The sequence below is a fragment of the Bos javanicus genome, chromosome 15, assembly GCF_032452875.1.
Source record: "Bos javanicus breed banteng chromosome 15, ARS-OSU_banteng_1.0, whole genome shotgun sequence".
Lineage (NCBI taxonomy): Eukaryota > Metazoa > Chordata > Mammalia > Artiodactyla > Bovidae > Bos > Bos javanicus.
In genome coordinates, this window is record NC_083882.1 from 24,428,577 (window position 1) to 24,451,806 (window position 23,230).

At 39.4% G+C, this 23,230-nt stretch overlaps 1 protein-coding gene across 12 annotated transcripts in view; it reads right to left on the reverse strand.

The window, feature by feature from the left end:
- Positions 1–23,230, reverse strand: part of USP28 (ubiquitin specific peptidase 28) — a 71,919-nt gene that overhangs the window by 36,334 nt on the left and 12,355 nt on the right. For all 12 annotated transcript variants that reach the window (XM_061440349.1, XM_061440346.1, XM_061440347.1 and 9 more), the window contains exons 2-3: positions 16,337–16,414; positions 15,273–15,402 (exon numbers count right to left, since the gene is read on the reverse strand). In XM_061440349.1, the coding sequence (XP_061296333.1) occupies positions 15,273–15,402; positions 16,337–16,414 (208 nt within the window). The remainder of the gene's footprint in view (positions 1–15,272; positions 15,403–16,336; positions 16,415–23,230) is intronic.

The following is a 23,230-nucleotide window of genomic DNA, read 5'->3' on the forward strand; positions in this document are numbered from 1 at the left end:
CAGACTTTATACTGAATTGTGAAATTTCCTTTAAAACCAAGAGTAAGATGAAGATGTCTCTTGTGAGGGCTTTTACTCACCGTGGCTCTCAAAGTTTCACGTAGTGTGATAAGAAAATAAAAGTTGAAAAAATAAAGAATGCAAAGTAAGAAACAAAACTCGTAATTCACATATACAATGAAGCCCAAAATAATCTATGGAAAATGGGCATAATGAATAATAAGAGGTGGTTAGATAAGCCATCAATGAACAAAAGTTAAATGAATTTCTATACATGAGCAATGAAATAATTTATAAAGACAAAAATCACAAAGAACACAAAACTAATAATCAAGACCTTGTCTACCAGCCTAAGAATAAATGTATGGATCAATGGAACAGAATCAGTGGAACTGAATTGACGGTCCAGGAATAAACCTCATGGTTGTAGTCAACTGATTTTCAACACAGGTACCAAGGCAATTCAACAGAGAAAAAATATCTTTTCAACAAAAGGTGCTGGGACAATTGGATAGCCACAGGCCAAAAAATGACTTTTAACTCTTTCCTCACATCATTTACAAAAATGAACTCAAAGAGTGGATCAAACCCTCAAGATAAGAGGTAAAATAAGTCTTAAAATAGGTAAATCTTCATGACCTTGATTAGACAATGGCGTCTTCCAGATGACACTAAAAGTACAAGAGTTAAAGAAAAAACTGATAAATTTGACATCATCAAATAAATACTTTGGGCTTCAAAGGATACCATCAGGATAGTGAAAAGACAACCCACAAAATGAGAGAAAAAATTTTGCAAATTGTCTATCTGATAAGGGAACTATGTACAGAATACATTAATTCCTGCAACTGAAAAATAAAAAGACCAACTTTAATATAATAAAATAATACATAATTAAAAAAAAAAACTTTAAATGGGCAAAGAATTTCAATGGACAATTCTCCAAAGGAGATACACAAATGGCCAATAAGCACATGAAAAGATGTTTCACATCATTAGCCATTAGGAAATTCAAATCAAAACCACAATGAGATTAACATTTCACACCCACTTGGAAGGCTAAATAACAAGTGTCAGTGAAGATGTGGAGAAGTTAGAACCTCGTGTAGTGCTAGTGGGAATGTAAAGTCATGCAGTTGCTGGGGGAGCTAGAGGAATGGAGTTTGGCAGTTCTTCAAAACGTTAAACACAAAGTTTCATGAAATTGATTTTCTGGATATGACACCAAAAGCATAGACAAAAACAAAAATCAACAAACACAGCTAAATCAAGCTTTGTAAAAAACTTTAAAAGCATGAATGGACACAATCAAAAGAGTGAAAAAGACAATCTACAGAATGGAAGAAAATATCTGCCTATCATATATCTGACAGACAGTTAATATCCAGAATATATACAGAACTTCTACAACTCGACAACAATAAAAACTCAACTAATCTGATTGTAAAATAGGTGAAAGACCTGAATAGACGTTTCTCCAAAGATGATGTAAGATGGCTAACAGGCACATGAAAGCATGCTCAGTGTCACTGTCGTCAGAGAAAGTGCACAGTAAAACCTCAATGTGCTGCTATCGCCTCACGTCCATTAGAATGGCCATCAAAAAAACCACCAAAAACCGGAAAATAACAAGTATTAGCGAGGATTTGGAGAAACTGGAACTCTTCTGCGTTGCTGGTAGGATTATAAAACGGTGCAAATGCTACGGGAAACAGTACAGAGGCTCCTCAAACAATTAAAAGTCGACTCCCATATGGTCTAGCGATTTCACTTCTGGGTACACATCAGGGTCTCAGAGCTATCTGCACATCCAAGTTCAAATGGCTCTACTCACAAGAGTCAAGAGGTGGAGCAACCCCAATATCCATTGGCAGATAAATGGATAAACAAAATCTGGTATACATATACAATGGAGTATTATTCAACCTGAAACAGAAAAGAAATTCTAACATGCTACAATCTGAATGAGCATTAAAGACCTTATACTAAGTCAAACAAGCCAGGCACAAAAGGACAAATACTCTACGATCCCACTTATAAAAGGTACTTAGAGTAGTCAAGATCATGGAAAACAGAAATAACAGAGGTTGCTAGGAGAGGGAGTAATAAGGAATTACTGTTTAATGGGTACAGGTTTCAGTCTTACAAAACAAAGAGTTCTGGAGATGGATGGTGATGCTAGTTGCACAATGACACGAATGTACCTAATACCAGTGAATTGTACGCTTAAAAATGGTTATGATAGTAACTTTCATGTTATGTGTAATTTACCATAAGGAAAAAAATTGGAAAGAAAAGAAAGTCACATGCCACTGCATCAATGAACATTGAGGACATTATGTTAAATGAGATAAGCTAGTCATGAAAACATAAATACTATATGATTCCACTTATATGAGGTATTTAAAGTAGTCAAATTCATAGAAGTAGAAAGCAGAAGGCTGTTACCAGGGATGGGGTAGAGAGAGAAAAGGGTTGCTTAATGGGAATGAAGTGTCAGATTTACAGGATAGTTCTGGAGATCTTTTACACAATAATGTGAATATACTTAACACTACTCAAATATGCACTTAAAAATGGTTAAAATGTAAATTTTGTTAATGTGTTTTTACCACAACTGAAAAAAAGAATTCTAACTAATAAATTACAAGGTAATGATATATAAAATATTATCATTTTGAAATCTCCAATAAAATAAAGAATCTAAGCAATAATCACCAATGGTGGCTGGAAACACTAGGTGGGGAATTTTACGATAAACGAATCAAGCTGACAACCTGAACACACTAACAATTTTAACAACACAAAAAGGGGGTGACTAGACATTATTTGCTTCTTGATATGACAAAACAGGAGAAATATACACAATACTACCTATGACACTGTCATGCCAGATAAGCACCTAAATTAACAGGAAAGACAGAGGACATAAAACTTCATTAAAGTACACCACAGGACTGCAAACAGCAAATTCCAGAATGTATGAAACACGACAAAAAAAGAGATGGGGAATGTATAGATAAAAGGAACCTTAAAATCATTTCAAACATATTTTAACATATTATTTTTTATGGAAGTATAGTTGACTTACAATGTTTCAGGTGTGCAGCAAGATGATTCAGTTATACAAATATACATAATTTTTGAAATTATTTTCCATCAGAGGTTATTACAGGATATAGACTATAGCTCCCTGTGCCATAGAGTAAACCTTTGTTGCTTCATGCATTATCTGTTTTTTAATCAGAAATCAAGCATTCTATTCATACTAAGTCAAGCAAGTGGAATCAAAATGTCATAATTTTTTTAGTTAGGCAAAAATTCATCCGTTTTTTAAAATATATATAATACATGTTTATATATATGTATACAAAAGATGTTCTACTACACCTGATAAAGGCTTGAGAAAGAAAATTTTAAAAAGAGATGGAAAAGTTGGAGAACATAAACTAAATGAAATGGGAGTACTGAGTATGAAATAGAAAAAGTGAAACAAACTAGATAAAAGGTCATCATATAGTCCAGTTGTTTTTATTTAAAATTTTTTTTTACTTTTTTAACTTTACAATATTGTATTGGTTTTGCCATATATCAACATGAATCTGCCACAGGTATACACATGTTCCCCATCCTGAACCCTCCTCCCTCCTCCCTCCCCGTACCATCCCTCTGGGTCGTCCCAGTGCACCAGGTCTTTTGAACTCTGTGGGAGAGGGAGAGAGTGGGATGATTTGGGAGAATGGCATTGAAACATGTATAATATCATATATGAAACAAGTCACCAGTCCAGGTTCGATGCACAATACTGGATGCTTGGGCTGGTGCACTGGGACGACCCAGAGTCCAGCTGTTTTTAAACATGACTGCTCATTAGAAACATATCTGGAGCTCTGGAGAAAATAAGCAATACCTGAGCATTTGTATTTTTCAAAAAATTTCAAGATAATTCTGGTATGCACCTGGATTTTAAAAACTGATTTTTTTCAAAGGCTTTTCTATTATATCCTAGTTTTGGTGATATCGAGCTCATTTTTCTGTTGCCAATCATGATATAATGGTATTAAACGAGTTATAGTTACATAATCACAATAGTAAAAGATGTTTATATGTTTTCACAATCAATAGCCAGAAAAAGAAAAAAAGATAATTACAATTGCAAGCCTTAATGGGAACATGATTAACTGAATAATATAAAATAATTATAATATAAAATAATTACATACAATTTGGGGGGGGGGTCAAGCAGAGTGATTGGTAAATGGAAGTGCATACATGCACATGTTTTCATCTCCCCAGCAAGTCTATGTCTTTTGGTTGATGCATTTAATCCGTTTACATTTAAGGTAATTATCGATATGTATGATCCTATTACCATTTTCTTAATTGTTCTGGGTTTATTTTCTGTAGGTCTTTTCCTTCTCTTGTGTTTCCTACCTAGAGAAGTTTCTTTAGCATTTGTTGTAAGGCTGGTTTGGTGGTGTTGAATTCTCTTAACTTTTGCTTGTTCGGAAAGCTTTTGATTTCTCCATTAAATCTGAAGGACAGTCTTGCTGAGTAGAGTATTCTTGGTTGTAGGTTCTTCCCTTTCATCACTTTAAATTTATCATGCCATTCCCTTCTGGCTTACAGAACTTCTGTTGAGAAATCAGCTGACAGCCTGACAGCTGACAGCCTTGTAGTGTTTTATTTGTCTTTAATTTTGTCAGTTTGATTACTGTGTGTCTTGGTGTGTTCCTCGTTGGGTTTATCCTACCTGGGACAGACACTCTGTGCTTCCTGGGCTTAGCTACTTCCTTTCCCATGCTCAGGAAGTTTTCAGCTATTATCTCTTTAAGTATTTTCTCAGATCCTTTCTCTCTTTTCTCCTTTGGGACCCCTATAATGTGAATGTTGGTGTGTTTAACATTGTCCCAGAGCTCTCTTAGGCTCTCTTCATTTCTTCTTTCATTTTTCTATATTCTGTTCTGTGGCAGTGATTTCCACGACTCTGTCCTCCAGGTCTTTTATCCATTCTTCTGCCTCGGTTATTCTGCTGCTGATTCCTTCTAGTGTATTATTCATCTCTATTTGTCTGCTCTTTAGTTCTTCTAGGTCTCTGGTAAACATTTCTCGCATCTTCTCAATCTTTGTGTCCACTCTCTTCTGAGATCCTGGATCATCTTCATTATTATTATTCTGAATTCTTTTTCTGGAAGGCTGCCTATCTCCGCTTCATTTAGTTGTTTTTCTGGGATTCTATCTTGTCCCTTCACCTAAGACATAACTTTCTGCTTTTTCATCGTGATTAACTTTCTGTAATACAGTTTTTGTTTTGGCCATCTGTGAGACTGTGCTACTTCTTGCTTCTTCTGTCCCCCCTCTGATGGCTGAGGCTTATGTAAGCTTCTTGATGGGAGAGTCTGGTGAAAAATTTGATGGGAAAAACTGGGTCTTGCTCTGTTGGGCAGAACCTTGCTCAGTAAAGCTTTAATCCAATTATCTGCTGATGGCTGGGGTTGCACTCCCTCCCTTGTAGTCGTTTGGCCTGAGGTGACCCAGCCCTGCGGTCTACGGGCTCTACAGTAGGGTTAATGGCAACCTCCAAGAGGGTTTACTCCAAGGGGGCCCTTCCAGTGGCCCTGTCTCTGTGGTGAGCCCCTGCTGACCCACGCCTCCACAGGAGGTCCTCCAACCCTAACAGGGAGTTTTGGTTCAGCCTCCGGTGGGATCACTGCTCCTCTTCTCTGGTCTTGGTACGCACAAAATTTTGTTTATGTCCTCCAAGACTGGAGTCTTTTTTTCCCCTCAGTCCTCTGGAAGTCCTATAATCAAATCCTGCTGGCCTTCAGGGTCAGATTCCCTGGCCTTCCAGTCCCTTTGTCGGATCCCAAAGACGGGAGAGAATTTCTTTGGCGTTATTGTTCTCCAGCCTGTGGGTGACCCACCCAGAAGATATGGGATTTGATTTTTTTCATGACTGTATGCCTCCTGCTGTCTAACCTTGGCTTCTTCTTTTTCTCTGGATGTGGGGTATCTTCTTTTGGTGGGTTCCAGTGTCATCCCGTCTGGCTGCAAATTTTTGCAGGTTGTCCTCCTGCAAAGCTAGTTGCAATTTTGGTCCTCTTGCAGGAAGAAATGAGTGCACATCCTTCTATTATCTGCCATCTTGAGCCAGACTTCAAACATAGCTTAATGTTTTATTTTATGTGGGTCATTATACTCTCAAACCAAATACCAACATATTGTTCATGAGACAAGCAGGGAAATTTCTACAATAGTATTTGATGAGATTAAGAAATTGTTATTAATTTTTAAGTGTGATAATGTAGTAGTCATGGAAAAAAAGGTATTCTAGAATTTTTTTTATTTTTTTTAATTTTTTTTTTATACATATGACTGATATATATAGTATATATCACGTATGTTTTTTTTTTTTTTTTTAATTTCAGGTATACACGTGCTCCCCATCCTGAACCCTCCTCCCTCCCCCCTCCCCATACCATCCCCCTGGGCCGTCCCAGCGCACCAGCCCCAAGCATCCAGCATCGTGCACTGAACCTGGACTGGCATCTCGTTTCATACATGACATTTCACATGTTTCAATGCCATTCTCCCAAATCTTCTCACCCTCTCCCTCTCCCACAGAGTCCATAAGACTGTTCTATACATCAGTGTCTCTTTTGCTGTCTCGTATACAGGGTTATCGTTACCGTCTTTCTAAATTCCATATATATGCGTTAGTATACTGTATTTATGTTTTTCCTTCTGGCTTACTTCACTCTGTATAATAGGCTCCAGTTTCATCCACCTCATTAGAACTGATTCAAATGTATTCTTTTTAATGGCTGAGTAATACTCCATTGTGTATATGTACCACTGCTTTCTTATCCATTCATCTGCTGATGGACATCTAGGTTGCTTCCATGTCCTGGCTATTATAAACAGTGCTGCGATGAACATTGGGGTACACGTGTCTCTTTCCCTTCTGGTTTCCTCAGTGTGTATGCCCAGCAGTGGGATTGCTGGATCATAAGGCAGTTCTATTTCCAGTTTTTTAAGGAATCTCCACACTGTTCTCCACAGTGGCTGTACTAGTTTGCATTCCCACCAACAGTGTAAGAGGGTTCCCTTTTCTCCACACACTCTCCAGCATTTATTATTTGTAGACTTTTGGATCGCAGCCATTCTGACTGGTGTGAAATGGTACCTCATAGTGGTTTTGATTTGTATTTCTCTGATAATGAGTGATGTTGAGCATCTTTTCATGTGTTTGTTAGCCATCTGTATGTCTTCTTTGGAGAAATGTCTATTTAGATCTTTGGCCCATTTTTTGATTGGGTCATTTATTTTTCTGGAGCTGAGCTGTAGGAGTTGCTTGTATATTTTTGAGATTAGTTGTTTGTCGGTTGCTTCATTTGCTATTATTTTCTCCCATTCTGAAGGCTGTCTTTTCACCTTGCTAATAGTTTCCTTTGATGTGCAGAAGCTTTTAAGTTTAATTAGGTCCCATTTGTTTATTTTTGCTTTTATTTCCAATATTCTTGGAGGTGGGTCATAGAGGATCCTGCTGTGATGTATGTCAGAGAGTGTTTTGCCTATATTTTCCTCTAGGAGTTTTATAGTTTCTGGTCTTACGTTGAGATCTTTAATCCATTTTGAGTTTATTTTTGTATATGGTGTTAGAAAGTGTTCTAGTTTCATTCTTTTACAAGTGGTTGACCAGATTTCCCAGCACCACTTGTTAAAGAGATTGTCTTTAATCCACTGTATATTCTTACCTCCTTTGTCAAAGATAAGGTGTCCATATGTGCGTGGATTTATCTCTGGGCTTTCTATTTTGTTCCATTGATCTATATTTCTGTCTTTGTGCCAGTACCATACTGTCTTGATAACTGTGGCTTTGTAGTAGAGCCTGAAGTCAGGTAGGTTGATTCCTCCAGTTCCATTTTTCTTTCTCAAGATCGCTTTGGCTATTCGAGGTTTTTTGTATTTCCATACAAATTGTGAAATTATTTGTTCTAGCTCTGTGAAGAATACTGTTGGTAGCTTGATAGGGATTGCATTGAATCTATAAATTGCTTTGGGTAGTATACTCATTTTCACTATATTGATTCTTCCAATCCATGAACATGGTATATTTCTCCATCTATTAGTGTCCTCTTTGATTTCTTTCACCAGTGTTTTATAGTTTTCTATATATAGGTCTTTAGTTCCTTTAGGTAGATATATTCCTAAGTATTTTATTCTTTTTGTTGCAATGGTGAATGGAATTGTTTCCTTAATTTCTCTTTCTGTTTTCTCATTATTAGTGTATAGGAATGCAAGGGATTTCTGTGTGTTGATTTTATATCCTGCAACTTTACTATAATCAATTAATTAGTTCTAGTAATTTTCTGGTGGAGTCTTTAGGGTTTTCTATGTAGAGGATCATGTCATCTGCGAATAGTGAGAGTTTTACTTCTTCTTTTCCAATTTGGATTCCTTTTATTTCTTTTTCTGCTCTGATTGCTGTAGCCAAAACTTCCAAAACTATGTTGAATAGTAATGGTGAAAGTGGGCACCCTTGTCTTGTTCCTGACTTTAGAGGAAATGCTTTCAATTTTTCACCATTGAGGATAATGTTTGCTGTGGGTTTGTCATATATAGCTTTTATTATGTTGAGGTATGTTCCTTCTATTCCTGCTTTCTGGAGAGTTTTTATCATAAATGGGTGTTGAATTTTGTCAAAGGCTTTCTCTGCATCTATTGAGATAATCATATGGTTTTGTTTTTCAATTTGTTAATGTGGTGTATTACATTGATTGATTTGTGGATACTGAAGAATCCTTGCATCCCTGGGATAAAGCCCACTTGGTCATGGTGTATGATCTTTTTAATGTGTTGTTGGATTCTGATTGCTAGAATTTTGTTTAGGATTTTTGCATCTATGTTCATCAGTGATATTGGCCTGTAGTTTTCTTTTTTTGTGGGATCTTTGTCAGGTTTTGGTATTAGGGTGATGGTGGCCTCATAGAATGAGTTTGGAAGTTTACCTTCCTCTGCAATTTTCTGGAAGAGTTTGAGCAGGATAGGTGTTAGCTCTTCTCTAAATTTTTGGTAGAATTCAGCTGTGAAGCCGTCTGGACCTGGGCTTTTGTTTGCTGGAAGATTTTTGATTACAGTTTCAATTTCCGTGCTTGTGATGGGTCTGTTAAGGTTTTCTATTTCTTCCTGGTCGAGTTTTGGAAAGTTGTAGTTTTCTAAGAATTTGTCCATTTGTTCCTCGTTGTCCATTTTATTGGCATATAATTGTTGATAATAGTCTCTTATGATCCTTTGTATTTCTATGTTGTCTATTGTGATCTCTCCACTGTCATTTCTAATTTTATTGATTTGATTTTTCTCCCTTTGTTTCTTGATGAGTCTGGCTAATGGTTTGTCAATTTTATTTATCCTTTCAAAGAACCAGCTTTTGGCTTTGTTGATTTTTGCTATGGTCTCTTTTGTTTCTTTTGCATTTATTTCTGCTCTAATTTTTAAGATTTCTTTCCTTCTACTAACCCTGGGGTTCTTCATTTCTTCCTTTTCTAGTTGCTTTAGGTGTAGAGTTAGGTTATTTATTTGACTTTTTTCTTGTTTCTTGAGGTGTGCCTGTATTGCTATGAACTTTCCCCTTAGGACTGCTTTTACTGTGTCCCACAGGTTTTGGGTTGTTGTGTTTTCATTTTCATTCGTTTCTATACAAATTTTGATTTCTTTTTTGATTTCTTCTGTGATTTGTTGGTTATTCAGCAGCGTGTTGTTCAGCCTCCATATGTTGGAATTTTTAATAGTTTTTCTCCTGTAATTGAGATCTAATCTTACTGCATTGTGGTCAGAAAAGATGCTTGGAATGATTTCTATTTTTTTGAATTTACCAAGGCTAGCTTTATGGCCCAGGATGTGATCTATCCTGGAGAAGGTTCCATGTGCGCTTGAGAAAAAGGTGAAATTCATTGTTTTGGGATGAAATGTCCTATAGATATCAATTAGGTCTAACTGGTCTATTGTATCGTTTAAAGTTTGTATTTCCTTGTTAATTTTCTGTTTAGTTGATCTATCCATAGGTGTGAGTGGGGTATTAAAGTCTCCCACTATTATTGTGTTATTGTTGATTTCTCCTTTCATACTTGTTAGCATTTGTCTTACATACTGTGGTGCTCCCGTGTTGGGTGCATATATATTTATAATTGTTATATCTTCTTTTTGGATTGATCCTTTGATCATTATGTAGTGACCTTCTTTGTCTCTTTTCACAGCCTTTGTTTTAAAGTCTATTTTATCTGATATGAGTATTGCTACTCCTGCTTTCTTTTGGTCCCTATTTGCATGGAAAATCTTTTTCCAGCCCTTCACTTTCAGTCTGTATGTGTCCCCTGTTTTGAGGTGGGTCTCCTGTAGACAACATATGTAGGGGTCTTGTTTTTGTATCCATTCAGCCAGTCTTTGTCTTTTGGTTGGGGCATTCAACCCATTTACGTTTAAGGTAATTACTGATAAGTATGATCCCGTTGCCATTTACTTTATTGTTTGGGGTTCGAATTTATACACCATTTTTGTGTTTCCTGTCTAGAGAATATCCTTTAGTATTTGTTGGAGAGCTGGTTTGGTGGTGCAGAATTCTCTCAGCTTTTGCTTGTCTGAGAAGCTTTTGATTTCTCCTTCATACTTGAATGAAATCCTTGCTGGGTACAATAATCTGGGCTGTAGGTTATTTTCTTTCATCATTTTAAGTATGTCTTGCCATTCTCTCCTGGCTTGAAGAGTTTCTATTGAAAGATCAGCTGTTATCCTTATGGGAATTCCCTTGTGTGTTATTTGTTGTTTTTCCCTTGCTGCTTTTAATATTTGTTCTTTGTGTTTGATCTTTGTTAATTTGATTAATATGTGTCTTGGGGTGTTTCGCCTTGGGTTTATCCTGTTTGGGATTCTCTGGGTTTCTTGGACTTGGGTGATTATTTCCTTCCCCAGTTTAGGGAAGTTTTCAACTATTATCTCCTCAAGTATTTTCTCATGGTCTTTCTTTTTATCTTCTTCTTCTGGAACCCCTATGATTCGAATGTTGTAGCGTTTAATATTGTCCTGGAGGTCTCTGAGATTGTCCTCATTTCTTTTAATTCGTTTTTCTTTTATTCTCTCTGATTCATTTATTTCTACCATTCTATCTTCTAATTCACTAATCCTATCTTCTGCCTCTGTTATTCTACTATTTGTTGCCTCCAGAGTGTTTTTAATTTCATTTATTGCATTATTCATTATATGTTGACTCTTTTTTATTTCTTCTAGGTCCTTGTTAAACCTTTCTTGCATCTTCTCAATCCTTGTCTCCAAGCTATTTATCTGTGATTCCATTTTAATTTCAAGATTTTGGATCAATTTCACTATCATTATTCGGAATTCTTTATCAGGTAGATTCCCTATCTCTTCCTCTTTTGTTTGGTTTGGTGGGCATTTATCCTGTTCCTTTATCTGCTGGCTATTCCTCTGTCTCTTCATCTTGTTTAAATTGCTGAGTTTGGGGTGTCCTTTCTGTATTCTGGCAGTTTGTGGAGTTCTTTTTATTGTGGCTTTTCCTCGCTGTGTGTAGGTTTGTACAGGTGGCTTGTCAAGGTTTCCTGGTTAGGGAAGCTTGTGTCAGTGTTCTGATGGGTGGAACTGTATTTCTTCTCTTTGTTCAGTCGCGCTGTGGGGAGGGAGGGAGGGAGGGATGGATGCTGCAAACAAATAACACTGGCGTGCGCTCGCAGTGCCTCAGCCACACTGGGTCTGCCCCCGCTCACGGCGCGTGTAGCCTCCCTGCCCACACTGCTCGGGCTCTAGGTTGTTCCGCCGGGAACAATCCGAGGCTGGCCCTGGGTTGCATGTACCTCCCAGGTCCAAGCCACTCAGTTTCAGGCACTCGGGTAGTCCTCAGAGGCGCAGACTCAGTTGGGCCTGAGTATTGTGCTCTTCCCAGGTCTGAGCAGCTCAAGTGATGAGGTGTTTGGCGAGCGCCAATGCTGCGACTTATCGCCTCCCCGCCACTCAGTTATCTGGGCGTAAAACCGGCGCACCTTCTTAGGCAGATGTTAACCGTCCAGACCCCCAAGAAGTTTTAGTTAGCAAAGAAGCCTGCTTACAGTTTTATAGATAATGTCTCTCTGGGGCTGCGATTGCCCCCTTCCAGCTCTGGCTGCCTGTCACCGGAGGGGGAAGGTCTGCAGCCGGCTACCTCTGTTCAATTCTTTGTTCCGTGCGCGGGCCTGGCTGTGTCTTAGGTTGGGGCTGGCTTTTCACGTGATAGATATCCCACAGTCTGGTTTGCTAGCCCAAATTATTTCGCTCAGATAGTGCTCAGGGTATTCAGGCCAGATTCTTACTCTAAGCGATGCAGCCCGCGCTGCGCCTCCCTGCCCAGCCCCAGCTTGTTAATGGCGCGTGCAGGCATCTGCGCTGCTTCTCCGCTGGGGGAGTTACCGTAGGACTCGCAATCTTCGAGTTTTAATTGTTTATTTATGTTTTCTTCCTGTTATGTTGCCCTCTGTGCTTCCAAAGCTCGGCACAGATTCGGCAGTGAGAAGGTTTCCTGGTGTTTGGAAACTTCTCTCTTTTTAAGACTCCCTTCCCGGGACGGAACTCCGTCCCTCCCTCTTTGTCTCTTTTTTTGTCTTTTATATTTTTTCCTACCTCCTTTCGAAGAGTTGGATTGCTTTTCTGGGAGCCTGATGTCCTCTGCCGGCATTCAGAAGTTGTTTTGTGGAATTTACTCGACGTTTAAATGCTCTTTTGATGAATTTATGGGGGAGAAAGTGTTCTCCCTGTCCTACTCCTCCGCCATCTTGGCCGAATTTTTTTTAACTTAAGCACAAATTGTTATATGATCTAGCGATTCCACTCCTAGGTATATACCGCAAAGAATTAAAAACAGAAATGAAGTAAAATGGAAAACACGAAAATAATGTACAGAGCTAATACTACAGATCAGTGGTAAGTACTACCTTTTCAATAAAAGGTCCTGGGTAGTGAGGGGAGGTGCTGGGGGGCAGTGATAGATCTAACTATATTTCTATCTTATTTCTTACCAAAATAATCCATTTCAGATGAATTAAATATTTAAATATGAAAAGCAAAACATTACAATTTTAGAAGAAAATATAACAGAATATCCTATGACACCATGGTATAGGAGTTCTTAAACAAAAACCATAACCCACAGAAGAAGATTAATAAATGAAAGCTATTTATTAGCTCATCACCACGGAGGAAAAACACAGGTCATTAATAAGAAGGTATTTTGCAAAGCCCAAGTCCAGAAAGACGGATTCATATCAAGAAAATAAGGTCACTATCAGTAAGAATATCAAGAATCAATACCAAGAAACCAACAGAAAAACCAGTAGATACTAAGAGAAATGTCACATGAAGAAACATGAAGGTCAAAAGGGAAAAGATGACCAGTATCATTATTTAAGTTTTTTAAATTCTAGTTAAAAACAGGACAATCATTTTACATCAAAAACACAAGCAACAATTTTATAGTCTAACAATCGTAAGAGCAAGAGTTACCCTCAAACTCTATTCGTGGGAGTATACATAGGTTAAAAAATCATTTCGGAAACTAATGTCACCAACGCTGTGTGCTTAGCCGCTCAGTGCTCAGTCGTGTCCGACCCTTTGTGTCCCCACAGACTGTAGCCTACCAGGCCCCTCTGTCCACGGGGATTCTCCAGGCAAGAATACTGGAGTGCGCTGCCTTTCCCTCCGGGGATCCTCCCAACCCAGGGGTCAAACCCAGGATTTCCGCATTACAGGCGGAGTCCTTACCATCTGAGACACCGAATACCTACTAAGATGAAGACAGGCATGTTTCAGTACTCACCGATTACATCCCGAGTTTTTAAACACTAAAGAAACTCTTGCATACATGCACAAAAAAACGCGAATTAAAATAGCTCACAGTAGATTTGTTCATAATGGCAAAAAAATTCAAAACAACTCCAAAGTCAATCAACAAATATATCAATTCTCTTGTGTATTCAGACCAAGAAATACTATACATGAAAAGAAATAACTACAGGTATAGCCAACATGGATGCATCTCAACAAGAAAAATATGGATTGAAATAAGTCACTGTGTTTTAAAAGACATATAGAAGAATATTCACAGCAGCAGCACTCAGAATAGCTCGAAACTGCCCAAATATCCATTAATACCACCTGACCCAGCTGGCAGATCCTCCTCCCAGAAGCCTCTCTGGTCTCCAGAGTACCACTCTCTGGGTCTTCCTGCTATGCCTCCATACACTCTTCACTGCCCCCTCCACCTTCCCCAGACATCTCAACATCGTAAGTACCTACTGCTGAGACACGAAACCTTTTCTCTTTTCTATATCCGCTCCCTAGGAGAGCTCATCCTTTCCCATAACTTTATGTACCATTTACAAATTTATGATTTCAAGTTTTATCCAGGTCCAGCCCAGCTCTCTCCCCTGAACGGCACACTTGGATTGCCACTGTCTTTCTGACACTCCACCTTGATGTCTAACAGGCCTCTCAAATTTAATATTGCCAAAATCGATCTTCTCATTTTCCACCCCAAATCTGCTCCATCGGTAATTGTTCCCATGTCAGTTAAGTACAGCTCCACCCTTTCAGCCGCTTAGGAAAAAAACCTGGAGTCACCTTTAGCCCTTCTCTTTTTTGTCACAGCCCCATCTCCTGTGTAAGCAGATCCTGTGCAGCAAGCATGTGTCACCCTTCTACCACCGCGCCCTGGCCCACACTGCCCTCAGCAGCAATAGCTTCTTGAACAGTGCTGGGCTCCCTTCTCTGCCCCATGCTCACTACTCCCTCCCACAGTTCTGTTCTCAACATAGCAGCCAGAATGATCCTTAGGGAGTGGAAACCAGTTTACAGCATGCCTCTGCAGCAAACTCTCCAATGGCTGGTCCTCCAGCTCAGAGTACAAGCCAAGCAGCTATGAAGCCTCTGCATAATCTGCCTCCCGTTCACTCCCTCCATGGCCTCATCTCTCACAAGGCAGCAATTCTTGTTCCTTTTGTTCATCTCCAGTGCCTAAAAGAGTGCTTGGCACCTAACAGGGGCTCATTAAATAACTGCTGAATGAATGGAACCATTTAAGTGCTGAGAATTGTGCCTGGCACCTCATTATGGCTCAGTAATTAGCCATGATTACCATTATTTCCGAAGGGTTGATGTGATGGAAAGGACACTCACAGAAACTCATCTCTTAATTTCTGCTAGTTCAGAAAAGGGCCCAGCCAGGATATACCTACTTGCTAATTCCTCTTTGCTAGCAGCACTCCCCTCTTCTTCAGATGGTTCTGCAGCAGTCTCTTGGCTGGGCTCTTTAACTCTTTCATCAGTGAGAAGGCTGACGGCCTGGGTGATGTCACCATTACTGGCCTAAGAGGAGGGAAAAAAACAAATTTCAAAAGTCAAACATCACGGCATTTAAAATAAACAGCAAGTGAGTTTGGGGGTTATAACTCCTTACTATCCTGGTGTCATACTAAATCTAGGTATAATTCTAGGATATACGGTAGGAAACGTGAAGCGATGCCATCACACTCCCAGGTACAGGAAGGGAGTGGCATGCGCTGATTCCCCACAACACGCAAACAAGAATGAAACCTCACTGCTTTGGATACTTCTCCTCCCAACTGCACAAAGGCTAAGGCATGATGTATCAGACTCCAAATGAATCAGCCCCAACAATAAAGGTGCCGAACAGTCATCATATTCTCTAGTGGTGACCATATTTCTATTTCGTCTTAACTTTTTAAACTTTCCTTAGGTAAAACTTCTAACATATACAGCAGAAGTGGGAACATATAACTGAATCCCAAGTGCCCATCACTTGACTTCGATAGTCACTGAGCCACAGTCAATCTTATTTTATCTCTTCTGCCTCCTCTCCTCCAGATATTCTGAAGCAAATCCTAAGCATCTTATTACATCATCATCATTCAACATTTCAGAATGTATCTTTAAAAAAATATACAACCCACAGTGTTATTCTCACACAAATCACCAGTTTAAACTGCCCTGACTCATTTATTTTTTAGTTTGAATCAGGATCCATAAAAGGTCCATACAGGGCAGTTAGTTGATATTTATCTCAAATCTCTGCAGAGTTCCCTGCACTGTCTCTTTCACCCTCAACTTTTTCTTGCTCTTATAATTTATAGGTTGAAGATACTGGGTCATTTGACCTCTAGAACTTCTGTCCCTATACATATGCACTTTCATTTTGGCATAAAAATAGCTTGGACTGACATAACTATGATATGAACAACTGTTCTAAAACCTGTTGACTCAAAGAGGCCTTGAAACTAACCTTCAGAGCTTCATGAAGAAAAGAAGGGTCCTGAATGCCTGTGATTTCTCTCAGTTGATTTAACAGCATTTGGCAGCTCTGTATTTCAGAAACAAAATGAACATAAGACATGTGTCAATCAGAAAGTAAACCGGGATACATGTAACGAAGAGACATGAACATCTAGGGTAAACAGGCTTGAGAACTGCATTTCTTACTTTAAGAAACCAACAAGCTCCAAGCAACAAGGTACTGACTGTCAGACACACTGTGAAATGTCAAATGTATTACTCTTTTAAAAGCTTAATCACAGAAAATGCTTTTGATACTTGTGGAAGAAATACAAGTGACAAGTAAAACTACAAATGCATAAAACATTTAAATGTAACATTCTAGCCTTAATGGACACTTAAAGTGCCTCCTGTTTCTCTGTGAGCAGTGCGTAAGTAGGTCACTATAAGGAGTCCAGGGAATTTGCATGGATGTGAAGATGTGCTATTTTAAGTTGCACTGCACATGCCATTTGTGTGTGTCATTTTTCACTGACAATAAGTTTCCGATCATGTAATTAACAAACACCAACAACGTCACATTTGAAACTTTAGGTCTGATTGATTAAAAAGAAGTATAGATAAAGCTGGAATTTTCTGAATTACAAATAAAATTCCAGAGAGAATAAAGTATGGAGTGTTTTCTCTTCACTAATCTGAATCATGGCAAAACCTTCCATGCTATGAGATCAGTTTATAACCCCTTTCAGCCTCAAAGCCTTCACTAAGCATTTGGTCCTGTTTTGCACAAAGACAAAAGTTAACACAAAACACGTATTTACAAGTAAGCTCAACTTAAACGGTCGGTTGGCCCAAGTGAAGACACAGTGATCTTTCAGATGAATACTAAAAATGAAATAGTTCAAACTTAGTCCAGCCAGCAGAAATCTAATTTATACTATTCTTAAGGTTATCCTAGAATGAAGCCCCGAATCAACAGCTGATGTTGACCACTAACTATCTTTTGGTTAGTGCTGTGTCTCCAAGAGGCAGTCTAGTTCCCTGCCAGCTGTAAGAGAAACAGTATCCTCTGTTCTTCAACAGCTGAGGGCCCAATGCAACACTCAAGTATCACGAACTAGAAAAAACGAACTGAAACACCCCTGTGCAGTCCTCAGAAAAGCATCAACAGTCTTTCTGTTCTAGTCACAGGCCATGGTCATAGGCTCGAAATGGAACCCTACCCTGCTGAGCCCAGCAGTCCTGGAGGCTGGGCATCTGTCTCAGGCAGTCACTGCCTGGGCACTGGGAGAAGGACTTTTGCACTAAGAAGTGTCCAGAGCTAACCTTGGAAAACACTGAAAACACCCAGCATGTGATGTTTAGAAAAGTAATGCATCAAAAAGTCTGTTTTCAAATGAATCCTAATTCCGTGATCATACTGTGTTGCTGCTGCTGCTGCTAAGTCGCTTCAGTCGTGTCTGACTCTGTGCGACCCCATAGAGGGCAGCCCACCAGGCTCCCCGTCCCTGGGATTCTCCAGGCAAGAACACTGGAGTGGGTTGCCATTTCCTTCTCCAATGCATGAAAGGGAAAAGTGAAAGTGAAGTCGCTCAGTCGTGTCTGACTCTTCGCAAGCCCATGGTCTGCAGCCTACCAGGCTCCTCTGTCCATGGGATTTTCCAGGCAAGAGTACTGGAGTGGGGTGCCATTGCCTTCTCCAGATCATACTGTGTAAAAGTGTGCAAATCTATATAGCTCAATCATATCCAATTTTCTAAAAAGTCCAAAATGACGTATCCAAAAAAGGATGGAATAACAACTGCGAAGGGGAAATGGGTAGTGTATCAACCTTGAACTGGAACCAAGGAGAGAAGAGTGGGATAGACAGACACACCTTCACCTCAGACCACTCAGTGTTTCAACAAAAGACAATGCCAGGTGGAATAACAGCTCACTCACACTGCTTACTTCCCACCAGGTGCTGTTCAAAGCACTTCAGAGGTATTAACTCATTTCTCTCTCAGAACAAACCTGTGAGAGACACACTGTGGCCGTCTGACAGAAGACTGAGGCACAGAGAGGTTGAGTAACTTACAGAAAGTTACTGCTAGTAAGGGTTGGAGCTGGGACTGGACCCCAGGCTGCCCGACCCCAGAGTCTGCACCCTAACCTCTATGCCATGCTGTATCTGAGAAGACGAAGAAAACAGGCAAAAAACACCTACTTAATGCAAAACAATGCAAATATTTTATTCTTAAATTTTGACCTTGATCTTAGCAAGTTTCCTATTTTTATTTTAGCTGCCTTTATAGAAGCACAGTTTTGATTACTTAGTAGAACAATCAGTTCCAAATAAGCTACCATCAGGAGCTAGAGATGTAAACACTAGAAGATACTGAATCTAAGGTGCCATCAGTTATAAAATGGTGCCACCAAAGAGAAAAACTGCTGCTCAACTATGACACAATACCTTCACGACAATCCTAGGAGACACATGACCTGGTCACATCAGCTTCTCGTAGCTCCAAAATGTCTCATTTATGTTGAGAAACACAAGTCACCCTGCTTCCAGGTGCATAGCCTGGCATGCATTAGGTAATTCTTTTGCATATTTCTCAGCAACAACATCAAAAAAGGCTTAAAACACCTACAGTATCTCCCTTTCTGAGGTCCCATGATGCATTCGATTGTAGTTTTGCAAGAAAATCTCAACTTGCAATCATTCCTCCAAAGACAAATATTTTACTTCACATAAAATCAAATCTGTACCCTGCTGTTCTGTTTCTATGCTTTTCTTCATAGTTTTTGTTTCACTGTTGAATCATAGTGTGATCTTTTTAAAGTCGTTTTAGACGGCAAGTAAACTAACCATGCAGTACCAACAGGGTGTGTAACCTGGCTGCCATGGTGGCAGGAACAGCTATGACCAAGCGCACATGTGTGTAGACCATAAAAACTACACCACATGTGCTATGTGGAGGATAGTAAATTAAGGAGCATCTCAATTTCAGAGATCTCAGAATGCCGAATAAGTGCTAATCAACGAAATATGGTATTCAAATGATAAGTAACTTACTAACCATTACATGTGGCCACAGGTTAAAGTCCCACTCCTCTGTCTCCACGCTGAAAGAGGTAGCAGCAGACATTAACACATCTAGAATACTCTCAGGAAAGGAAACTCAGGTTCCCTTTTTTTTAAAGCTATTGGGCAGAGATGACAACGACATAAAATCATTCTGTGCAGCTCCAAGAACAGTGTTATACTCATCTCATCTCCCTCAAGAACTCTGTGTGTGTGCTAAGTCACTTCAGTCTGACTCTGTGTGACCCTATGGACTGTAACTTGCTAGGCTCCTCTGTCCTTGGGGATTCTCCAGGCAAGAATATCGGAGTGGGCTGCTCCGCCTCCGCCAGGGGATCGTCCTGACCCGGGGATCAACCCTCGTCTCCCACGTCTCCTGCACTGGCGGCAGGTTCTTGACCACTAGTGCCACCTGGGAAGCCCCATACTATTCAAGGACTCCAGCCCCTTACTATTCTCTGCCCTTTCTAACGTCCCATGCTGACGGAACAAACGAGCCTGTAAAGGAATGGGACTTACTATCTTTACCTGCTATTTCTCCCCATGTAGACCTCTGTTTATATGTGAAATTCCTGCCTCCATAAAGACAAGAATCACACAACACGCTACCTAATGTGAATTACCCACAGGACAGTGCTGTTCACAGTTGTAACCAACACTTATTGAACGCCTTTCTGTCAGGAACTTCGGATGCCTCATACATCATGTAATCCCTGAAACAACCCTAAAATAGTCAGGGATCACCTTCATTGTGCAAATTAGAAAACTACGGTTTATAAAATCAATTTTGTCATCAAATATCTTAATTAAATGATTACTCAAAAATAACCATTAAGATTCTGAACAGCACATTTCACAAGGAATAAGCTATGCTATTGGCACACATGAACAAGTGCTATTACATGACTCAGTCCTATAAATATTTAGCTAAACCTAAACTCTCAGTAGCACCCACAACCCAAATCCTGATCAGGGCTTCCCGGGTACAGACAGTAAGGAATCCACTGCAATGTTGGAGACTCAGGTGCGATCCCTGGGCCAGGAAGATCCCCTGGAGTAGGAAAAGGCAACCCACTCCAGTATTCTTACCTGTACAATTCCATGGACAGAGGAGTCTGGTGGTATATCTGACATTTTAATTTTACAACAACAGACAAGCTAAGCTCATTGTGCATAGATAACTCACAGTTTCTCCTCAACTTCACACGAAATTGATTTAAATATTAACTTCACCATAACTATGATGCTACAAATAAAGCACACACCCAACAAGAGACAAGACAAAGCCTGTGCTCTAGTCATAATGAAGTCAAATAACTGGCAAGAGCCAACAGGTCTGCATTTCCTTAACTAAATACAGATTATTTTCATAAAACAAAGAGCACTCTCTTTTCTTGCCCAGAGGCAGTAAAAAAAGACAGGCACACACAAATCTCTAGAAAGAGCTCAGCTACTCCATGGTTTTGGTGCAAAGCTTCTCTCTACTGAGGTTCTCTTACAGCAAAGATGGCAACTCACCTCATCATAAACAATAAACAGGATTATTTGCATGGTAAAAACATTAAGTTATCAAGTTTTGTAATAAACAACTGGCCTAATCCTACTGCAACTAAATTAAAACTCCTTGATGAGCACACTACTGCGATTACTAATCTCACAATCTTCAAAATACCCAGTTTAGCACTGTGACAAGGGTGCTTTCTAGATGATTCCATTCCTTCAAACAGGAATGCTATTTTCACCATTCTGATGCACACATTTACTGATCTCGATTATCTATTTTTACAAGGACATTTCTAAATTTAAAGCTAAGTAATTGATAAATGCTACTTTATTCCAAAGAAATACCAAGGTGTGCCTAATAAAATTCTCTCCAAAGTCAAAGATCTGGTTTTCCAATTTTAAAATAAACCTTAAATATCCAAGGAAAGCAAAGGGTAACTCTAGGAGTCAAAGAAAATACACAGCAGCAACTCCAGAAACCCAGACTATATAACAAGAGTCTTAGCACAGTCTGAGACTGCCGCTAACCTTTCCAACTTCCACGGAAAAAGTCCGCAAAAGCCCTGCTATTTTTTCAGTTTTTATTCCAGTAACAACTCTATGTTGGTACAATTTACTCATAACATGGAAATCTAAAGTGCCTTATGACTCCACAAATGACAAACAGCCATTTTTTTCTGGATAAAACTGAATCCCCTGAAATCGATAATTTATTTTAATGGTGCAGAACTTAGGTACATGATGAAAATCACTGTTTCAGTTCATCAACTGGCTTAACGTTTTTAAAAAGCATTAAAAGCTTTTAAAAGTTAGTCAATCCTAAGTGGTTTAGAGGGGTATGAACTAATATTAAAAGCAAGGAAAAAGAACTAATCATTATTTACTCAAACTTTTTCATCTCTTTTGTCCACATTCCCTGAGTAGAAAATTCTAACAGCACAAAACGATATAAAATGAAAGGGAAATTTCCCTGGTCCTTCCATCCAGTTCCATGTCCCAGGAGTAATCACTATTAATAGTTTCTGACATCTTTCAGCAACGGTCTATGCACACGAACGTCTTCTTTCATACTATACACGACGTCCTGCACCTTTTTTTCCCTTACTTTAGAATACACTAAGACAATATTTTTTCATTTCTTTAAATACATATATGCCTCAACCAAATACAGGAAACAGGTCCAGGAAACTAATATGATAAGGTCTTATGAAACGCATCTTCAAAAGTTTAAGAAAATGCCATTTAGCAATCTATTTGCTAAATGAGAAACTAAGAAAATACAGGAAAAGATATAGAAAGCAAGTTTACACACTTATAGTTTCAGAAACAAAATTCTATGTTATTATTAGATGGGCCTCAGTGTGTAGTTTCCATCTTTTATAAATAACAGGGACCAGAGAGGTGATGGAGAAGGCAATGGCACCCCACTCCAGCACTCTTGCCTGGAAAATCCCATGGACGGAGGAGCCTGGTGGGCTGCAGTCCATGGGGTCGCTAGGAGTCGGATACGACTGAGCGACTTCACTTTCACTTTTCACTTTCATGCACTGGAGAAGGAAATGGCAACCCACTCCACTATTCTTGCCTGGAGAATCCCAAGGACAGGGGAGCCTGGTGGGCTGCCGTCTATGGGGTCGCACAGAGTCAGACACGACTGAAGCGACTTAGCAGCAGCAGCAGAGAGGTGATGTGGGATGGGATTATGAACAGTTCTAAATGTCAGGATGAGTTTAGACTTGATCTAATGAACAACATAAAATCATTACAGGCTCTTCAGCAGGGAAGAAATGTGAGGGGCAAAAAGGCATTTTAAAGGGATTAATCTAGCACATGTTAACAGCTAGTTTAAAAGTGGTTAAAATTAGGAAAAGAAAGCTTAACCATGAGTTACAGAGCTACTGAATAAACCAAAGATGATGAAAGCAGTTGGAAGCTGGTAGGAAAAATGGAATGGTAGAGTACGGTCTATGGGTTTTTCCAACGGCTCAGTGAGTAAAGAATACACCTGCAATGCTGGAGACATAGGAGATTCAGGTTCGATCCCTGGGTTGGGAAGATCCCCTGGAGGAGGAAATGGCAATCCACTCCAGAATTCTTGCTGATAAATCCAATGGACAGACGAGCCTGGCAGGCTACAGGCCATGGGGTCACAGGGATAGACACAATTGAGCGACTAAGCACTAAGAGTATACTCTGTACATCTCAAAGAGTGAAGAGATGAAGCTTAGTCAAGTATTTGAAAATGGATTCCTAAGAGAATGTGACTGACAAAGACATAAAAAGAAACCATAAAAAAAATAATGTAGTACACCATACTAACACAATGAAGGGGGG